This window comes from Carcharodon carcharias, chromosome 6, assembly GCF_017639515.1.
Source record: "Carcharodon carcharias isolate sCarCar2 chromosome 6, sCarCar2.pri, whole genome shotgun sequence".
Taxonomy (NCBI): Eukaryota; Metazoa; Chordata; class Chondrichthyes; order Lamniformes; family Lamnidae; genus Carcharodon; species Carcharodon carcharias.
The window spans coordinates 183,956,982-183,976,127 of NC_054472.1; the positions used below are offsets into that span (position 1 = coordinate 183,956,982).

Here is a 19,146-nt window from a genome sequence, read left to right on the forward strand (position 1 = left end):
CCACTTAAGCTACCTCCTTGACCAAGCTTTTGGCAAACTGTCCCAAAATAAATGCAATCTGTTGTTGGTACTGTGTTCCTTGGGTTGGAGCATTTTGTGGCAAGGGGTTCATAATCTGATCAATGAAGTTTGGTATCACAGCATAGAACCTCAGTAGCACAGCCTGCTGTACTGCTGGGCCATGAAGACCAGTAATAGTCCACCCCTGTTAGCCAATCTTGCCATACCTGGGTTAAGGGGCTCTATAACTCCTAGGATTCTGTTTCTGAACTAATCTGAAGTGCCATTCATAGGAATTTAAATTGTGTGTAGGATGGTGCTCAGTTAGCTAATATGCAAAATAAGAACATAAGAAAATCGTAAGTAGGAACAGGAGTAGACCATACTGTCCATCAAACCTGCTCCACCATTCAATCACTGGTCTTCAATTTTAACTTCATTTTCCCGCCAGCCCCCCCATATCCCTTGATTCCCAAAAAATCTATCTATCTTAGTCTTAAATATCTTCAAAGATGGGGTATCCACAACTCTCTGGGGTAGAGAATTCCAAAGATGCACAACCCTCTGAGTGAAGAAATTTCTCCTCATCTCAGTCCTAAATAATCAGCTCTTTATCTTGAGACTTTGCCCCCATGTTCTAGATTCCTTGGTCATGGGAAACAACCTCACTGTGTCTACCCTGTCCAGCCCCTTCAGAATCTTATTGGTATGGAGGCATTTGCTGTCAAGACTGAAACCTGATCAACAATGTGCCAGCAGCAGCTAATGTCTTTGGAACCACAAACAACCTTTAGGAAATGAAGAGATAGATAATAGATGGAAAAAGTGGCTGTTAAAATAATGAGATTAAAATAAGATAGAGTGTAGAAACTGAAAACGATGTAATGTAGTTAGCATTAATGTAATATAGTACTCACTTAATTAGCTTTGCCATTTGACCTGAGTATATGTGGTGGTGTGTTACAGTTCACTCAGGAAATTTGAGTTGCTATGGCAACACCAGAGGTTCCAACATTCTTTCCATCAGATGGCTCACCAGGTATCTCCCCCGCCTGTCATTGGTGTATGTGTTGGAAGGATCTACAGGTTGATAATCAATCTGTTTGGCCATGTTATGAACACACCTTCCTTGGCCATTAAGTCCTGGGGTGGGAATCAAACCCTGAGCTTCTAGCTCGGAGGTGGGGATGCTGCTCCCTACACAAGACCTCCACCTGAATATACGTATAGACATGACATACAGCATTATTCTGAAGAAGTTCAGGGTTGGGGAGGGGCAGGGGAATTCTCCCCGGTGTCCTGGGCAATATTTATCCCTCAACCCACATCATTAAAAAACAGGTGATCTAATTATTATCGCATTACTGTTTGCAGCAGCTTGCTATGCACAAATTGGCTGGCGCTTTTCCTACATTACAACAGTGTCAAAAGTACTTCATTGGCTGTGAAGTGCTTTGGGATGTCCTGAAGTTGTGAAAGGTGCTACGTAAATGCAAGTCTTTCTTTTCTCTCTGCGTTTACACACAAAGAATCATGACTAGGAACTCATAGTACATCCAGTGATGCCACATGCTGCACTTTAGGACTGTCCAGAATGAGATGAATGAGACGGAATTGTAAATTCCGTACAATTTAGAATTCATAACAAAGAATACTTTGCATTAATGTAGCACCTTTCAGGTTGACCATCCAAAAACACACCACAAGATGAATTGTGAGAGGGTGGTGAAGGCAGGTTCGATTGAGGTATTCAGAAGGGAATTGGATTGCTACCTGAATAGAGAGAATGTGCAAGGTTACAGGGATAAGGCAGGAGAGTGGGACTAGGTGGGATGCTCTCTTTCAGAGAGCCAGTGCAGACTCGATGGGCTGAATGGCCTCCTGCACTGTAAAGATACTGTCACACTGTGAAATGAAGTGACTAAGGTTACTCAGATAGACATGGAAGCCTGATGCCAGAGGCTTGAAATCTGAAATAAGAACAGAAAATGCTGGAAAAACTCGGCAGGTCAGACAGAGTCTGTGGAGAGAAACAGAGGCCGTTATGGGTGGGACCCCAGCCAGAGGTCCATTGACTTGCGACGGTGGGATGTGGTGATGCGGGGGTGGGGGGAGGGGGGGGGCGGTGCAGAAAACCCTGCCGAGAGTTAACGTTTCAGGTTGATGATCCGAAAGGTAGGAATGTAAGAGTTTTTAAGCCACGTGGAAGCCATTCTACATTGGTAATGTCCCACGAGGAGAAAAGAAAGATTTGCATTTCTGAGCCGCCTTTAATGAGGTCAGGACATCCCAAAGCGCTTTACCGCCAATGAAGTACTTTTAAACCTTAGTCACTGTTCTAACTTAGGAAACACAGCAATGAATTTGCACACAACAACTCCCAAAAACAGCAATATGTTAATGACCTGAATCATCTGTTTTTAGGAATTTAATGAGGGATGACTTTCATTGGACCGGGCAACCCCCTTCCTCTTCAAAATAATGCCATAGGATCTTTCTTTCCCCTCTTTTTCAAATTATACTTCATTCATAAAATTTGTAAAAGGACATTACAAAAAATTTCAACTTGAAATTTACAGAAAGTGCCATAAAATTTGACTTGCCTCCATACATTACGCTCCCCTCCTAGATGCCTCTACACAATTGTAATTCTCTAGATTATTCCCCACATACATTTCATGTCAGGCATATAGACTGGGGGCAACACATTTCAAATTGAAAAATGATATAAAAAGCAATAAAATTCAACTTCCCTTCATACAGCATGTTCCTCTGAGGTGCCTCAATGCAATTTCAATATTCTTGATATTTACAAAGTACATTCGATGTCAGGCATACACCCTGAGGGGTTTTAAGCACCTGAGAGGGCATCTAAAAACCAGCACTTCCTACTGTACAGCAACCTCTCAGTACTGCCTGGAGCATCAGCCTAGATTATGCACTCAAGTCAATGGTAATGGAGCCTGCGACCTTTTGACTCAGAGGTGAAAGTATGACCCACTGCATCTTGTAGAAGATGCACACTGCTGCCACTGTGCGTCAGTGGTGGAGGGAGTGAACATTTACAAATGGGCTGCCAATCAAGCAGGCTGCTTTGTACTGGATGGTGTCAAGTTTCTTGAGTGTTGATGGAGCTGCACTCATCCAGGCAAGTGGAGAGTATTCCACCACATGCCTGACTTACGCCTTGCAGCTGGTGGACAGGATTTTTTTTTTTATTCATTCATGGGATATGGGCATCACTGGCTAGGCCAGCATTTATTGCCCATGAGGTGAGTTACTTGTTGCAGGATTCCCAGCCTCTGACCTGCTCTTGTAGACACAATATTATATGACTGGTCCAGTTTCTGGTCAATGGTAACCCCCAGGATGTTGGTAGTGGGGGATTCAACGATGGTAATGCCATTAATGTCAAGGGGCGATGGCTAGATTCTCTCTTGTTGGAGATGGTCATTGCCTGGCACTCATGTGGCGTGAAGGTTACTTGCCACTTGCCAGCTCAAGCCTAGATATTGTCCAGGTCTTGCTGCATTTAGACATGGACTGCTTCAGTATTCTGAAATATCCCTTTAAACGTCTGCCACTGAACCTCTATTGACTTATCCCTTAACCTCATTTGCCAGTTCCTCGTCACTATTCTTTGGTTTACCACATGGTCCCAAATTTGATCCCTTGCCTCGACTATTCAAGGTTATCAGGCAGAGTCAATGTGGCTTTGTAAAAGGGAAATCATGTTTAACCAATTTATTGGAGTTCTTTGAAGGAGTCACATGTGCAGTGGATAAAGGGGAACCGGTGGATGTACTATATTTAGATTTCCAGAAGGCATTTAATAAAGTGCCACATCAATGGTTATTGCAGAAAATAAAAGCACATGGTGTAGTGGGTAACATACTGGCATAGATAGAAAATTGGTTAGCCAACAGAAAGCAGAGAGTCGGCATAAATGGGTCTTTTTCAGGTAGGCAGGATGTGACATCTGGTGTGCCACAGGGATCAGTGCTGGTGCCCCAACTTTTTACAATTTATATAGATGACTTGGATGAAGGGACAGAAGAAATGGTGGCTAAATTTGCTGATGACATAAAGATAGGTAGGAAAGTAAATTGTGAAGAGGATGTAAGGAGGCTACAAAGTGACATAGATAGATTAAGTGAGTGGGCAAAGATCTGGCAAATGGAGCATAATGTGGGCAAATGTGAAATCGTTTATTTTGGCAAGAAGAATAATAAGAAAGCATATTATATAAATGGTGAACAATGGGCCATCTTCAAAGAAAAAGTATTGCAGACAATGTCAAGGTATATCCCCTTGAAGGGGAAAGGTAAAATAAATCAATTCATAACACCCTGGATGACAAGAGAAATAAAGGTGAAGATGAAAAGGATGAAGTACGTTTATGACAGATGTAAGGTAGAAAATACAATGGAGAATCAGGCTGAATATAGAAGGACCAGTGGGGAAGTGAAAAAACTAAATGAAAAGCAAGAGGCTGGCAGCAAACATAAAAGAGAATCCCAAGGTTTTCTATAAGCATGTAAATAATAAAAGGGTGGTAAAAGAAAGGGGTAGGGCCAATTAGCGATAAAAGAGGAGAATTGCATGTGGAGGAGGATAAATAGTGGAGGTATTAAATGAATACTTTGCATCTGTCTTTATAAAGGAAGAGGATGGAAAGTCGAGAGAGGAGGTAATTGGTACACTTGAGGAATTTACAATTGAGAAGAAGGAGGTATTTGAAAGGCTATCCTTACTTAAAATTGATAAATTACCAAGACCAGATGAGATGCATCCAAGATACTGAGGGAGTTGAGAATGGAAATTTCAGAGGTACTGGCAATAATCTTCCAGTCTTCCTTAGAAACAGGAGTGGTACTGAGGACTGGAGAATTGTGGATGTTACACCTTTGTTCAAAACGGGGTGCAAGGATAATGCCAGCAACTACAGATCAGTCAGTTTGACCTCAGTGGTAGGGAAACTTCTGGAAATTATTGTTCAGGACTTAGACAAGTGCAGGATAATTAAGGAAAGTCAGCATGGATTCATTGAGGAAAATCATGTTTAGCTAACTTGCTGAAGTTCTTTGAGGAGGTAACAGGGAAGGTTGATAAGGGCAATGCTGTTGATGTGGTGCATATAGATTCTCAAAAGGCATTTGATACCGTGCCAATCAATAGACTTGTGAGCAAAATTCTAGCTCATGGAATAAAAGGGAAAGTAGGCACTTGGATAAGAAATTGGCCGAGTCACAGGAAACAGAGAGTAGTTATAAATGTAAGAACAAAAAAAAACAGAAAAACTGCGGATGCTGGAAATCCAAAACAAAAACAGAATTACCTGGAAAAACTCAACAGGTCTGGCAGCATCGGCGGAGAAGAAAAGAGTTGACGTTTCGAGTCCTCATGACCCTTCAACAGAACCAAGTTCTGTCGAAGGGTCATGAGGACTCGAAACGTCAACTCTTTTCTTCTCCGCCGATGCTGCCAGACCTGCTGAGTTTTTCCAGGTAATTCTGTTTTTGTTTTAGTAGTTATAAATGGTTTTTTTTCAGATGGGAGGAAGGTCTATAGCAGAGTTCCGCAGGGGTCAATGTAGGACCCTTGCTCTTTCTGATATATATTAATGACCTACACTGTGGTGTACAGAGTATGATTTCAAAATTTGCGGATGATACAAAGATTGGAAGCATTGTCAACTGTGATGAGGGTAGTCTTGAAATTCAAAGGACATAGACATGTTGGTGGATCGGGCAGACAAGTGGCAGATGAAGTTCAATGCAGAGAAGTGTGAGGTGATTTATTTTGGCAGGAAGAATGTGGAGGGACGGTATAAATTAAAGGGCGAAACTCTAAAGGAGGTGCAGGAACAAAGGGACCTCAGTGTATATGTAAATAAGTCATTGAATATGGCAGGCCATGCTGAGAGAGCAGTAATAAAGCATATAGTACCCTAGGTTTTAATAATAGGGGCATTGAGTACAAGAGTAAGGAGTTCAAGTTAACCTTGTATAAGACACTAGCTAAGCCTCACCTGGTGTCCAGTTCTGGGCACCATACTTGAGGAAGGATGTGAAGGCTTTGGAAAGAGTACAGAAGAGATTCACAAGAATCTTTCCCGGGATGAAGAACTGTAGCTATGAGGATAGATTGGAGAGGTTGGGACCATTTTTCTTGGAGTTAAGAAGGTTGAGAGGAGACTTGAAAGAGATATTCAAGATCCTGAGGGGTACGGACAGGGTGAATAGTGAGAAACTGTTCCCACTCAAGGGACCATCAAGAAATCAAGGGAACAGATTCAAAATAATGGGCAAAAAGAGTAGAAGTAATGTGAGGAAAAATTTTATTCACCCAGAGGGGTGGTTGGAGCCTGGAATGAACTTGCTGAAAGGGTGGTGGAGGCAGGTTCGATCGAGGTATTCAAAAGGGAATTGGATTGCTACCTGAAAAAGAATGTGGAAAGTTATGGGGATAAGGCAGGGGAGTGAAACTAGGTGGAATGCTCTTTCAGTGAGCCAGTGCAGACTTGATGGGCTGAATGGCCTCCCTTTGCACTGTGAAGATTCTGTGATTACTAAGATTAGCTTTATCCTCCATCAGCTGCCATCATGGAGATTTGAACCCATGTCCCCAGAGGCCAGCCCTCTGAATTACTAATCTAGTGATGTTACCAATATGCCAACATCATCCCAAACAGGGTTAGAAACAGCCAAGATTTTGCACTCAAATCTCGACTCCAGCAAACTGAAGTGTGAAGAGTAACGACAGCACAGGAAGCAGAGAGGATGCACCAGTGGGTCAAGAGAAAATTCTTGAGAAGAGAAAAATGCTCTTACCCGCTGCCTTTGAATATCGAGATGTAGTTTCCTTCGCCTGTCCAAGGCTTAAAATCGATACAAGACTTGAGGCGATACTGTTCAAATGCTTTTAGGATAATACCTTTAGCATTTACATCTACAGGAGAAATGGAATTTTATTGCCAGGGTGAAATGTCCACGACTTGCTCAGGAATATTTATACATCCATGTGTGTTACCCTGCGTGTGATATGTCATTGCAATGGTTACCCTGTGAGTACCTTGGTATAACATACAATGTTACTGACCTTGATGTTACACTCAAGTTATACTGTACTACAATAGTCAGAGTAGGTGGGAAATAGGGGGTCGGAGCTGGAGACCGTTGTTGAGGAAAGAGATGTGACGGTGCTGGTGAATTCTGGTAGATACAGGGTCAATGATGAGAAGGGAAAGAGGGAAAGTGAACGGGAACAAGGTAAAAGAGGCAAGCAAATATCCTGTCAGAAGCGCAGAGCTTCTCCAAGGTGGGCGTTCCTGAAAGGGAAGTGGCAGCGAATTAAAAGCCAACACAAATTAGCATGGATGGGGGAAATCTGAAATGAATCGGTTATGAATGAAAGATTATTGACCTGGAACGCTGGACAGAATTTTCTCTGCTGGGGATTAAGGCCAGGGTTTTCCGTGCCCGCTGGCGTCGGGCACGATCGGTGGCATGATCGGACAATGTGGTGAGAAGGCCAAAAATCGGTTTCACGACGTTGTGAAACCAGTTTGCGATCGTCCGCTCAGCCTGTCGATGGTGGGCCGTATTCCCCGCTATCGGACATCGGGAACCCCATTGTAATACATCAGCGTATCATTGTAGGGCCAGCCTGATGGACTCATCCCCCACCGCTGGATCATCCACCCACGTCAGTGGGAAAACACCTCGGTGCAGAACACGTCTTGACAAGGGCGACGTGCAGAAGTCAGGATTTAGTGCCGGGGCCTTGCTCACATTGCGGACATCCGAGGAGCAGAAGACACTGAAGCGTGACAGCAACGCGACCCTGGAGGAACATCCATGGCATCCTGGGTGGATTCTCACGGACATGGGTCCAACGCGAAGCCGCTCGCGCAAGTTGGAAAGTCACCGTTGAAGCTCACGATGGGTGATGGTCAAGGGGGTGGGAGAGGAAAGTCTAGGATTGACTGGGAGAGGAAGATGTTTCGGTGGGGTGAGGTTGGGAGGGGGGGAATGAAGGTGCTTAGGAGGTGAGATTGGGAGGAGCGGGAAGAAGTTGCCAGGGGTCGAGGATAGGAGGCAGAGGAGGGACTACAAGGGAGGAGGGGGTAACAGGGGAGTTGGTGGCAACTGGGGAGGTAGGTATGATGGAAGGTATAAGATAAGGAGTTCAGTGAGGGGAAGGAGTGCAGAGAGGGGAGGGAGCCCAGCAGGGCAGGGGGGTGGGGTGGTGGGGGGAGAGAAATAAGGGTGGCGGAAGGAGTTGGGAAGCGGGAAGGATTAAAGCTGGAGGAAGAAGTGAGGGTGTCTGAGGGAGCCAGGAAGGGGGAAGGACTAAGGCTGGAGGAAGAAGTGAGACTGGAGGAAGAGGTAAGGCTGGAGGAAGGAGTCGGGATGGGGGAACTAAGGATGGCTGAAGAAGTAAGCATGTCTAAGGGAGTCAGGAAGCGGGAGGGACCAAGCTGGGGCGGGGGTGCGGTGTGTGTGGGGGAGAACTAAGAGGGGTGAAGAGGTTCTGCAGGAAGGGGTTTAGGGGGGCAGGGGTTCTGGGGGGAAGAGGTTATGGGGTTGGGGGGGTGGGTCTGGAGAGGGGAAGGGGTTCTGAGGGGAAGAGATTTAGAGTGCGGGATGATGCCCAGGTGAACATGCAAGGGAGGGGTCTGATGGGTCCATGGCTGCCTCCTGGGGAGGGCTTGGTGTGAGGGAATGGTGAGAATGACTGAGGGCAGAGTGAGGCAGTGGGGTGGTAGGGTGAGAGTTCGACGGTATCGGTAGAAGGGATGGCAAGCCATTGGCTCTGGAATGGCCTGACGCACACACGCACACTTCTCCCTCCAGAATCACTCATTATCCAGCTGCTCCCTCTGAGGTGACAGAGGACGAGGTTGAGGGGTCACAGGCAAAGGGGATTCGGAGGGAGAGGAGAGCCTCAGAGATTCCTGAGTGGATGACCCAGGGGTGTCCAACTGCTACTCCTCCGGGTGCCCGAGGGCCCCTGACTCCTTGAGGGGCAGCAGCACCTGGAGGGACGTCGAGGTGCCCTGTTTCCCTCGCGTATTGCCACTGTAAGAACTCACCCGCGATGGAGTGCAGGTGGAGCCCGTCCATCTTCAACCTGAGGTGATAGCGCTGGCTTGCCAACACACCAAGGTCAACACTGGTAGGATGGAGACCTTTGTCCAGGACATCGGTCCTGCACTGCTCATGGACTCCATCACTGACGCCATAGTTGGCCCCCAACAGTGTCAACAGGAGAGGTGTGCAGGGCAGCTTGATCTCACTCCAACTTCCCCTTCTCCTCAAGGACTTATCCAGGGGCCGTCAGGCACCCACAAGGAGGAGGATCAGCAGGTGCACACTTCAGGGCCATCCACCCAGGTGACTCTGTTAATGTCCGGTTGATCCAAATCACCTCTTCCTGTGACCCCAGCAGCTCCAGCTCCACAGGCCGGCCGAGGAGGGTTCAGCTGGCCCACAGCAGGACCCTGAAAGCAGGCCAAGGCCCTCCAGAGGACGCCTGCCAAGGTCATCATGGACAGGGCTTAGCAGTCAGCAGGCTGCCTCCACCTCTGCTGTGGATGTTGAGGGAACGCTAAGATGTAGCGGCAGGGTTAGGAAGGTTAAGAAGATGTAGTTGCACAGTCTGGGCATGAGTGTTAACCACTTGTACGTAATGTTCACTATTGTAAATAAACTCCCAAGAATATCTCCCTGTCTATGGCTCCATGTTCTGATGAGCAGTATTTGTGTCACTCAGATGTGAAACCTTTCTGCACAAGATAAAGGCAGGTGTATCAGTCCAAGATCTCTTCCCTGTGCAGTGTGTAGCCTTCAGACCAGAGTAATGGTCCAGCCTCACTCACTGGACTCATCACTGACACCTGCACCTTGACGGTGCTGGTCATTGCTGCCAGAATATCGTGGGCAGGCATCACAGAGTTCCATCATTCTCTCTGTGTGCTCTCAGCACCTTTAAGGTGGGGCTGACCACCACCCCCATCTCTTCAGCATCTGTGACCAGTGACGCTGTGCTCCTGAAGGGTTGAGGTGCTGAAGGCTGACAAAGGATCAGGTGCTTTTAAAGTTTCATGGCTGCTTCTCTATGGGATGACTCTGATTACAGAATGTAAGAGAGCTGCCCTCGGCCTGACAGGAGTCAGACATTCACAGAGGCTATGTGAAGATCTATGGAGTGTCCTCACTGCATTTCATCATCATCCTCCTGTAATCTAGTGACTATTAGGGCCTCCACTGTGTCTCCATGACATGAGTCTAAGCACTGAGTCACAGCCACACAGGAGTCAAACGTTCATAGATGCGATGTGAGGATGTCAGGACTGTCCTCTCTGTATCTCGTCATCATCCCTCTGGAATCTTGCAGTTATGAATGTGTCCTGAGTGCGTCTGCCTCGCTTGGCCAGTACGATGGCCACATCACCAACATCCTCGCCTTCAAGGACCTCATCACCATCTTCACCTTCGACATCCTCCTCATCGGAGGAGACATGCAGCTCTTCCACCTCCTCCCCAGTCAGGTTCTCCCACAATGCAGCGCCAGGTTGTGGAGCGCGCAGCAAGTGACGATGATGTGCAACACCCTTGGTGGACTGTATTGCAGTCTCCACCGGGCCTATCGAGGCACCGGAACCTCGTTTTCAAAATGCCTATCGTTTGCTCCACCAAAGCCCGGGTCATGGCATGAGCCTGGTTATACCGTCGCTCTGCTGCAGTCTGAGGCCGCTGCACTGGCATCATCAGCCACGTCCTCTGTGGGTAGCCCTTGTCCCGGAGGAGCCATCTTTGCAGCCTGTCTGGTCCCTGGAAGATGTCAGGGATCTGAGACCTTCTAAGGGTGTGGACCCTCCCTGGGAATGGTGCACAGACCTGCAGGATGTGTTTGTGGTGGTCGCACACAAGCTGAACATTCAGCAAGTGGAAGCCCTTGCGGTTGGCGAAGATGACTGCTTGATCCCACAAAGATCTAAACGCCACGTGAGTTCGGTCAATGGCACCCTGCACTTATAGAAAACTGAAGATCTGGGCAAATCCCAGCACTGTTGCTTCCTGGCTTTCCAGATCCTGGTCAAAATGTACAAAGTTCTGTGCCTTCACGAAGATGACAGTGTGACCTTTTGGATGTACTTGTGCATGGAGGCTTGCGAGATCCTGCACAGGTCACCTGTGGAGTCCTGGAAGGAGCCATTAGCGTAGAAATTGAACGCCGTGATCACTTTCACGGCCACTGGCAGTGGATGTCCTCCATGTCGCGGGAGAATGGGGCTGAGAAACTTATCAGCCATGATTGAATGGCGGAGCAGACTTGATGGGCCGAATGGCCTAATTTCTGCTCCTATGTCTTATGGACTTATGGTCTTATGTCCCTGTGGTGCTAAATCCTGCAACAAGGTGGCATATGTGACTGACCAGCTGCCTGGACATGCGCAGTCTTTGGAACACTGGTTCTCAGTCTTCTGCAGGGATGACAGGCACCGCCTATAGACCCCGGATCTATCAAGGTGCCTATGAACGACGACCCTCTGTGGATCTTCAGCTGCTTGTGCAGCAGGTGCTGCTGCCCCTTCACCTTCAGGGAGGTGCTCCTCCCTTGGCCGAGCCAAGTGCCTACACCGCTCCCTTCTCCTTCTCAGCTCCCTGTAAGCCCTGAGACATACCCGCTAAATCACCAGCTCCATGATCCTGATGGTCTCCTCCTGCAGGATCAAAGAGAAATACGTGTGGGTTAGCATAAGGTGTACTAAGAACGCCCCTTGGTTAAGTCTTAAGGCCCCTTCACGCATCCCGGAAAGAGATGGTCACCACCTGGATGGCCAGTGTGTGGTGCTCTCATTGGCTGTCCGAAACCCCACCCACCTCCGCCCCGCTCCACCTGACCGATTGGCGACAGCTTCACCCACTGGACTGCAGGCTGTGCTCTCAGCTCAGGCACAGGCATTCTCCTAACCCGCACTGCAAGGCTGCGCTGTTAGCTTGAACCATGGGGGATACTGGTCCAAACCTTTAATAAAGACATTGCAAGGGGCTGTGAACACCTCCACCAGTGACTGCGCCATGTCCACCTTTCACAAGGGGATTGTACAACTTGCCCAGTCGTCCAATTGCTCTGCTGTCCCCTAAAATTAATTTGCAGTCTGCACCAGCCGGGAAGAAGTGACTTGCCCGTGTACCCACCACCCCGCCCCCCAACTCAAATGCACGGTGCCTCTTCCTTGATGTCCCATGGCGATGCTCACAAACACCGCGCAAGGTTGTGTGCACTCAACTCCAAGTTTCCCTCGAAGTTCAGCTTGCCAGGCGCACATCACCTATGTACAGCTTCGAAACACGTCAGCGTGCCATTGGAGGGCGCAGCGCACAATCGCGAACTAGTTTCACAATGGCTTGATACCGATTTGTGGCCTTCTCGCCATATTGTCATTTCCCCCCACCCCCACTGCCCACCGGCCGCTGTCACGCCCACCACCAACGGAACCGGACAATTCTGCCCTAAGTCCCGTGGCTGAAGCAGAAGTTGGAGTGTCTTCCCCTGGAGGTCGGGATGGCTGAGATCTTGCGTTTATTAGTTACGCAGCCACAAGGAGCATGTTGAGTCACACGGTGGGGCGGACAGGAAGCTGCCCACCCTGCCATCACCTCATAGGCTCCATCGATCGGGCACCGTATTTGTACAGCAGCGAGACAGCCATTCGCTCTTCCACTCTGCTCCTCGACTCCCCCTCAGCCTTGGCTCGGTCCCAACCCTCCCCCGTGCCCTGGTGTAGCACGTGCGACAGGCAGTGATATCTCTCAGTGAAGGTGTGACAGGGAGGCAAGAAGTGGCATCTACTGAACTGAAAGTCCAGGAAAGAGCCTACCTCTCCAGCTGCATGCCACTTAGGTACAGTCGAGATATGGAACACTCTAAATTCCCACTGGCGGGACGCTAACTTTGGAGTGGTGGGGGTGGGGGGGAGCACAAGATTCTGGTGCTCTTAATGAGCATTCATGGGATGGAAGTGGAGCGCCCGACATAGATCCCAGGGACACTCGACCCTCCTTGAACCTGCCATGAAAACCAGGAGAGCAAAATTCCAAGCTAATTTCCTGACGTTGGGAAACTAATTTTTGAACTCTGGTCAAATCTTGCTCCCCCACCCGCCGCAATTCCTATTGCTGGTGGGAGTGGGAAATTCTGCTCATTGACTCTGTTTCTCTCTCCCCAAAGAGGCTGTCTGACCTGTTGAGTGTGTCCAGCGTTTGCTGCTTTTATTTTAGGTTTTCAGCATTATCAGAAATTAGTTTTGTGTCAATGACTCCAAGACAGAGGCTCTGAATTCGCTTCTCGGTCTGAAATCACCTGATCCCAGCGGATCATTGTGATCCTATTTTCTGCGTGGTGCTGGATTTAGCTGTAAATAATAACCATCCTTTAAGGCTGAAGGGGGAACTCACTGATGGCTGAGAATGATTTACTCATTACTATTCAGTCGACAATGTTATGATTTGATTGACAGATTAACAAGACAAATTAATAAAATCCAATTCAAATAAAAAGGAAAATATGATTACTAGAAATCTCAAATAATTCTGAAAATGTATAGCAGGTTAGTCAGCAGCTGATACATAAATTAATTGCAGGAATATGCCACATTTTGACTGTAACCTTTCATTAGAATCAATCTGCTTCCTTTTCAGATGATGATTAACCATTTCCTTTTCAATAAATCAACTATTTACAACTCAAATTAATCACTTGGATCTAGGGACTGAGAGTATCACAGTGAAATTTGCTGACAATATTGAGGTTATCCACTTTGGTGGGAAGAGTCCAAAAGCAGAATATTATTTAAATGGAGGGAGACTGCAGAACGCTGTGGTGCAGAGAGATCTGGGTATCCTTGTACATGAATCACAAAATGTTAGCGTGACAAGTAGGAAGGCAAATGGAATGTTGGCTTTTATTGTCAGGGGGATGGAATATATAAGTAGGGAAGACTTGTTACAATTGTACAGGGCGTTGGCGAGACCACACCTGGAGAACTTCTGTACAGGTTTGGTCTCCATACTTAAGGAAGCAGTTCAGAGAAGGTTCACTTGGTTGATTTTTAGGATGAAGGGGCTGTCTTATGAGCAGGTTGAGTCGATACTCATTGGAGTTTAGAAGAATGAGAGGTGATTTTATTGAAACATAAGGTTCTGAGGGGGATTGAAGGAGTAGTTGCTGAGAGGATGTTTCCCCTTGTGAGGGAATCTAGAGCCAGGAGGCACAGTTTTGGAGAAATTGGTTGGCCATTTGAGATGGAGATGTGGGGGGAATTTCTTCTCTCAGAGGGTCATTAATTTTTGGAATTCTCTACCTCAGAGAACTGTGCATGCTAAATCATTGATTGTATTCAAGGCTGAGATAGGCAGATTTTTGAACTGTAGGGGAGTCAAAGGTTATGGGGTATAGACAGGAAAGTGGCATTTGATCAGCTATGATCTTATTGAATGGCAGAGCAGGCTCGAGGGGCTGAATGGCCTACTCCTGCTCCTATTCTTTATGTCCTTATGTTTCTCACGTTAATTATTCAGATTTATCAGTAAAAAAACCATGGTATTTGTTTACAAGGCCCAGTCAGGATCACTAACAGATTTAGTCTTGCAGGCAATGGCTGAGTGTTTTTCTGGCTTCATGGGTGGACTTGTATTTTGTTTTGAATGTGCGCATGCTCCTTGAAATATCAACAATTTAATTCAACGACAATCCGCCAGCTCCAGACTGAATCAGTGAGTCAAGAAATGAGGGCAGAAAATGCTGGAAATGCTCAGCAGGTCTGGTAGCGTTCTGTGGGGAGGGAAACAGGGTTAACGTTTCAGGTTGGTGATTTTGCGTCAGAACTGGGGAAAGGTCAATGCTTAACAGTTTAGCCAGGTGGGGAGGGGCTGGTGATGGGGGAAAGAGGAGGTAAAGTAGGAGATAGGAAGGGCAACCGAGGAAGTTTTGATTGGATGGAGAGCAGGAGTAATCGAGAGCTTCCAACAGATTTCCTTGTTTGAGTTTTCCAGCATCCACAGTGTGTTGCTTTAGCTTAAGTGGGCCAAGGGCTGTGATTAAAGAGGTAACGACTGAATGTCAGCTTGTTTCCTGCAATAATAAATTGAATGGTTATTCCTTTATTATTGATGATGAATTATTTGTGTCCCTTAAAAAAAAAGCAATAACCTAACGACTCACAGTTAATGCATCAGATCTCAGGACATTCAAGGGCGCGTCATTTACAGAGTTGGAGCCTGCAAGAGCTTTTTTGACACTAATTAGGAAATGAAGGACTAGCCTTGTGTGAAAGATATAAACTACCATTTTGTTTTACTAAGAGACTAACATTGGCGTGCACGTAGCTTCGGATGAATTTGGCCCCTCTGTTTCCCAGTTTGTTGGAATGGTTTGTACCCACCCCACCGACTGTGGGGTATTTACAACCCCTTCCCAATCAACTTAACCTGGCTAAAAAGGAGATGGTAGAAGGAATTAATGGCATCCTTGATGTGGGGGGTCACAGCAAAGGAATGCTCATTTGTTAAAACTTTACAATGGATCTAAATAAATACAAAGGGCAGAATTTTCCCAGCGGGTTTCTGATTCCAGACTGGAACGTGGGTCAGAATCCCACCCCTGCGGGGGAAGCAATGTCTCAATGTCCAGAGGACAGACTCACCAACCAATTCAGGGCAGTATGGGTGGGCTCTCATAGCTGGGCTGCCAATCAGAGGCCTTCTAGCTTGAAAGGAGCAGCAGGCTGTAATGAAAGGTAATTGAGGGAGAAGGTGCTTCAAAACGGAGGTGCTCTCTCTGGAGGTGGGGGGAACCCCTTCACAAAGTGGCCAATGGCACCCAGGCAGGCATGGAGGGCCTCGATAGGCCTCACTGAAGTGCACCTTGTCACCAGGAGGTGACTGGTCCCCGCCACCATGCTATCTTTGTCTGTCGTCCTCCTCCATTCCATTTCCAGCCACACCTCAAAATCCTTCCTAAACCTTTAGACATTCAGAGAAATACAAATCAAGAAGGTGAAAGATTCAGCTTGAGATTAGTATTAATACCTACCTAAATTATCTTCCAGGTAGTACGGAATGGTTTTTGGCCACCTATATTTGGCACCAATGATAGAGCTTCTGTCAATTTTCTGGCACCGAAAGAGATGGAAACAAAATCAGTCATCCTGGTCGCAATCGTAGATATAAAATGGAACATGCTTCTGAAAGCAATCTGCTTAATTTAACTCCCTGCTAGAAACTTACCTTGTCAATTCTCATGTCCCCTTCTACAAGATTCAATCCTAAATCTGCAGGGAGCAGAAATAAAAAATTTGAGGCACTGGAAAAGGTACAAAATTCATTTTCCAGAACAATTCGAGAGCTGGGAGGTTTTACCTATTGGGAAAGATTGAATAGGTTGATGCTTTTTTCTCTAGAAAAGGGAAGACTGAGGGGATGGAGGTTGGGGGGGGGGGTTTGGTGGTAGTTGGGTGGTTGGTGGAGGTGTGGGGGGACAAGTGGAGGTTGCACATGACCTGATAGAAATGTGAAAATGATGGCAGAATTTGAGAGGGTAGACATCAATAAGGTGTTTCTAGTTGCAAAGCAGCTCACAACCAAGGACCAAGAACTCATAAATCCAACAGGGAGTTCCCAGTTCCTATTGCGAATGAGATTCAATGGGTCTTTACCAAGAGAGTGGTGAGAATGTGGAACTTGCTACCGCAGGGAATGGCATGGATGTATTTAAGGGGGAATCTGGATAAACACATGAGGGAGAAAGGAATAAAATGATTTTTTTAAAATTGTTTCATGGGATGTGGGTGTCACTGGCAAGGCCAGCAATTGCTGCCATCCCTAATTGCCCTTAAACTGACTGGCATGCCACACCATTTCAGAGGGGCAATTAAGAGTCAAGCACATTGCTGTGGGTCTGGAGTCACATGGAGGCCAGACCAGGTAAGGACAGTGGATTTCCTTCCCTAAAGGACATTAGTGACCCAGATGGGTTTTTACAACAGTCAACAGGGGTTTCATGGTCACTATTGCTGAGACTAGCTTTTCAATTCCAGATTCTTCACTGAATTTAAATTCCACCATGTGCTGTGGTGGGATTTGAATCCTTGTCCACAGAGCATTAGCCTGAGCTTCTGGATTACCAGTCTAGTGATATTACCACTACACCACTGTCTCCCCCCCCACCCCCACCTCATGATGGGGTGAGATGAAGTAAGAGGGGTTGACCGATGCTCATGCACGGCATAAACACCGGTATGAACCAGTTGGGCTGAATGGCCTATTCTGTGATGTAGATTCTATGTAATTCCATATAAAATTAGGTAGGACATTAGGCTTACATCTATCGAAAATAACCAGTGATTGAATACAAAAATAGTCATGGTCACTGTTGCTGAGACTAGTCAGTATCACAAGTCAGTAATTGTAACTCACTTCCCTGCACATGGTCTGGAATCTCTGCGAATTGCAAATGCAGTGGACACTGGGAGCCACAATGTTACCAGTGGTCAGGATCCAAAATTCAACCCCAGGCTAATGGTCAGCACACAGCTAGCTTACCGCGCAGGCGATGAGAAAGGAATTTTGATCCAAAAAGCAGAAGGTGAGGAAATCAAGTGTGACTAAATGTCTCCCATTGAAAAGAAATTGCTCAGCTCCCATCATCTCAATGTCATTGTTATACAGGATGCCTGTGCTACACAGCAACTGAGAGATCGATCTTAACTGATATAAAATAAATGCAAGTTACCTTCATTTATCTCAAATATGTCTTGATCTAATCCATTGTCAACGTCCACTTCTAAAAGGTAAATGAAAATGGACTTCATTCAGTGATTTTCTTTATACAAGTTCAGGACATTACATTAGAATGATGGAATGATACAACACAGGTGGAGGCCATTCAGCCCATCATGCCTGCGGCAGCTCTTTGTCAGAGCTATCCAATTAGCCCCATGACCCTGCTCTTTCCCCATTACCCTGTCATTTTTCTTTTCTCTTCCAGTATTTATCCAATTTCCTTTTGAAAATGATTATTGAACCCGCTTCCACCAGCCTTTTAGGCAGCACATTCCGGATCACAACAATTCAACACATTACAAATTCTCAATTCCCACCAACACAAGTTGATTGTTGTTTCTCTGCGATGATTTTTGATCTGTTCTGTTGTCGCTACCCATGATGTGCACAGCTTGGACATCATAATGCAGTCTTGTTGAAGTTACAAAGAAGTCTTTATTAACAGCACTGAACAATGTATATATTTACAGTCGGAGATAAAGGTGTGGAGGGAGCTCCATTCTAGGTCCTTACCTGTTGCTACCTATCTCCAGTCTGGACCCTATTTCTAGGTCATGTGCCTTTGTACATCACCAGTACTGTACTCAGTCCCATGTTAACCCTTTAGGTACCAGATCCTTCTACTACAATTTCTGTGTATATTCTTGCCTGTGATAGACAGCTTCAGTATGGATAACACAGGTTAAGGTTTTTATCAAGGCTGTTCTTATACTATGATCAGCTGCTGACACCCATGGATCTTCCCTGGTGAATTTGTAAAGGAACATAGGGAGACTGTGGCGCTGAGAACCTTACTAACCTTCCTTTAGGCATTGCTCCCCTGATGCCTCGCTGTGTTCATGGAAGTGTGCTTGGTAAATGTTTGTTTCTGCTTTTAAGGGACGTTTTTCTATGTTAAAGATGCTATCTAAATGCAAGTTGTTGTAAAGGATACAATGCATTGCCAAAGTCCTTACAATTAAAATGTTATGGTCTAGAAATTCGACCACACTGTGCTTATTTCACTGGCATAAGGCAGATGCCAGAAAGACCAATATGGTATGTGCGCGTGATCTTTCTGCACGGGAAGTGCGTTGTCCGTCATATTGCGTTGTATTGCAATTTTGTTTTATTATTCGTTCATGGGATGTGGGTGTCACTGGCTGGGCCAGCATTTATTGCCCATCTCTAACTGCCCTTCTTCAGAGAGCATTTGAGAGTCAACCACGTTGCTGTGGGTCTGGAGTCACACGTAGGGCAGACCAGGTAAGGATGGCAGTCACGGGTATTGTCTGTTAGCCCTCGAGCCCAGAGG

At 46.5% G+C, this 19,146-nt stretch overlaps 1 protein-coding gene across 1 annotated transcript in view; it reads right to left on the reverse strand.

Annotated features, from left to right (window-relative positions):
• Positions 1–19,146, reverse strand: part of LOC121278860 (meprin A subunit beta-like) — a 93,212-nt gene that overhangs the window by 23,619 nt on the left and 50,447 nt on the right. Inside the window, exons 10-13 of the mRNA XM_041189316.1 lie at positions 17,803–17,853; positions 16,299–16,342; positions 16,105–16,183; positions 6,834–6,951 (exon numbers count right to left, since the gene is read on the reverse strand). Coding sequence (XP_041045250.1) covers positions 6,834–6,951; positions 16,105–16,183; positions 16,299–16,342; positions 17,803–17,853 — 292 coding nt within the window. The remainder of the gene's footprint in view (positions 1–6,833; positions 6,952–16,104; positions 16,184–16,298; positions 16,343–17,802; positions 17,854–19,146) is intronic.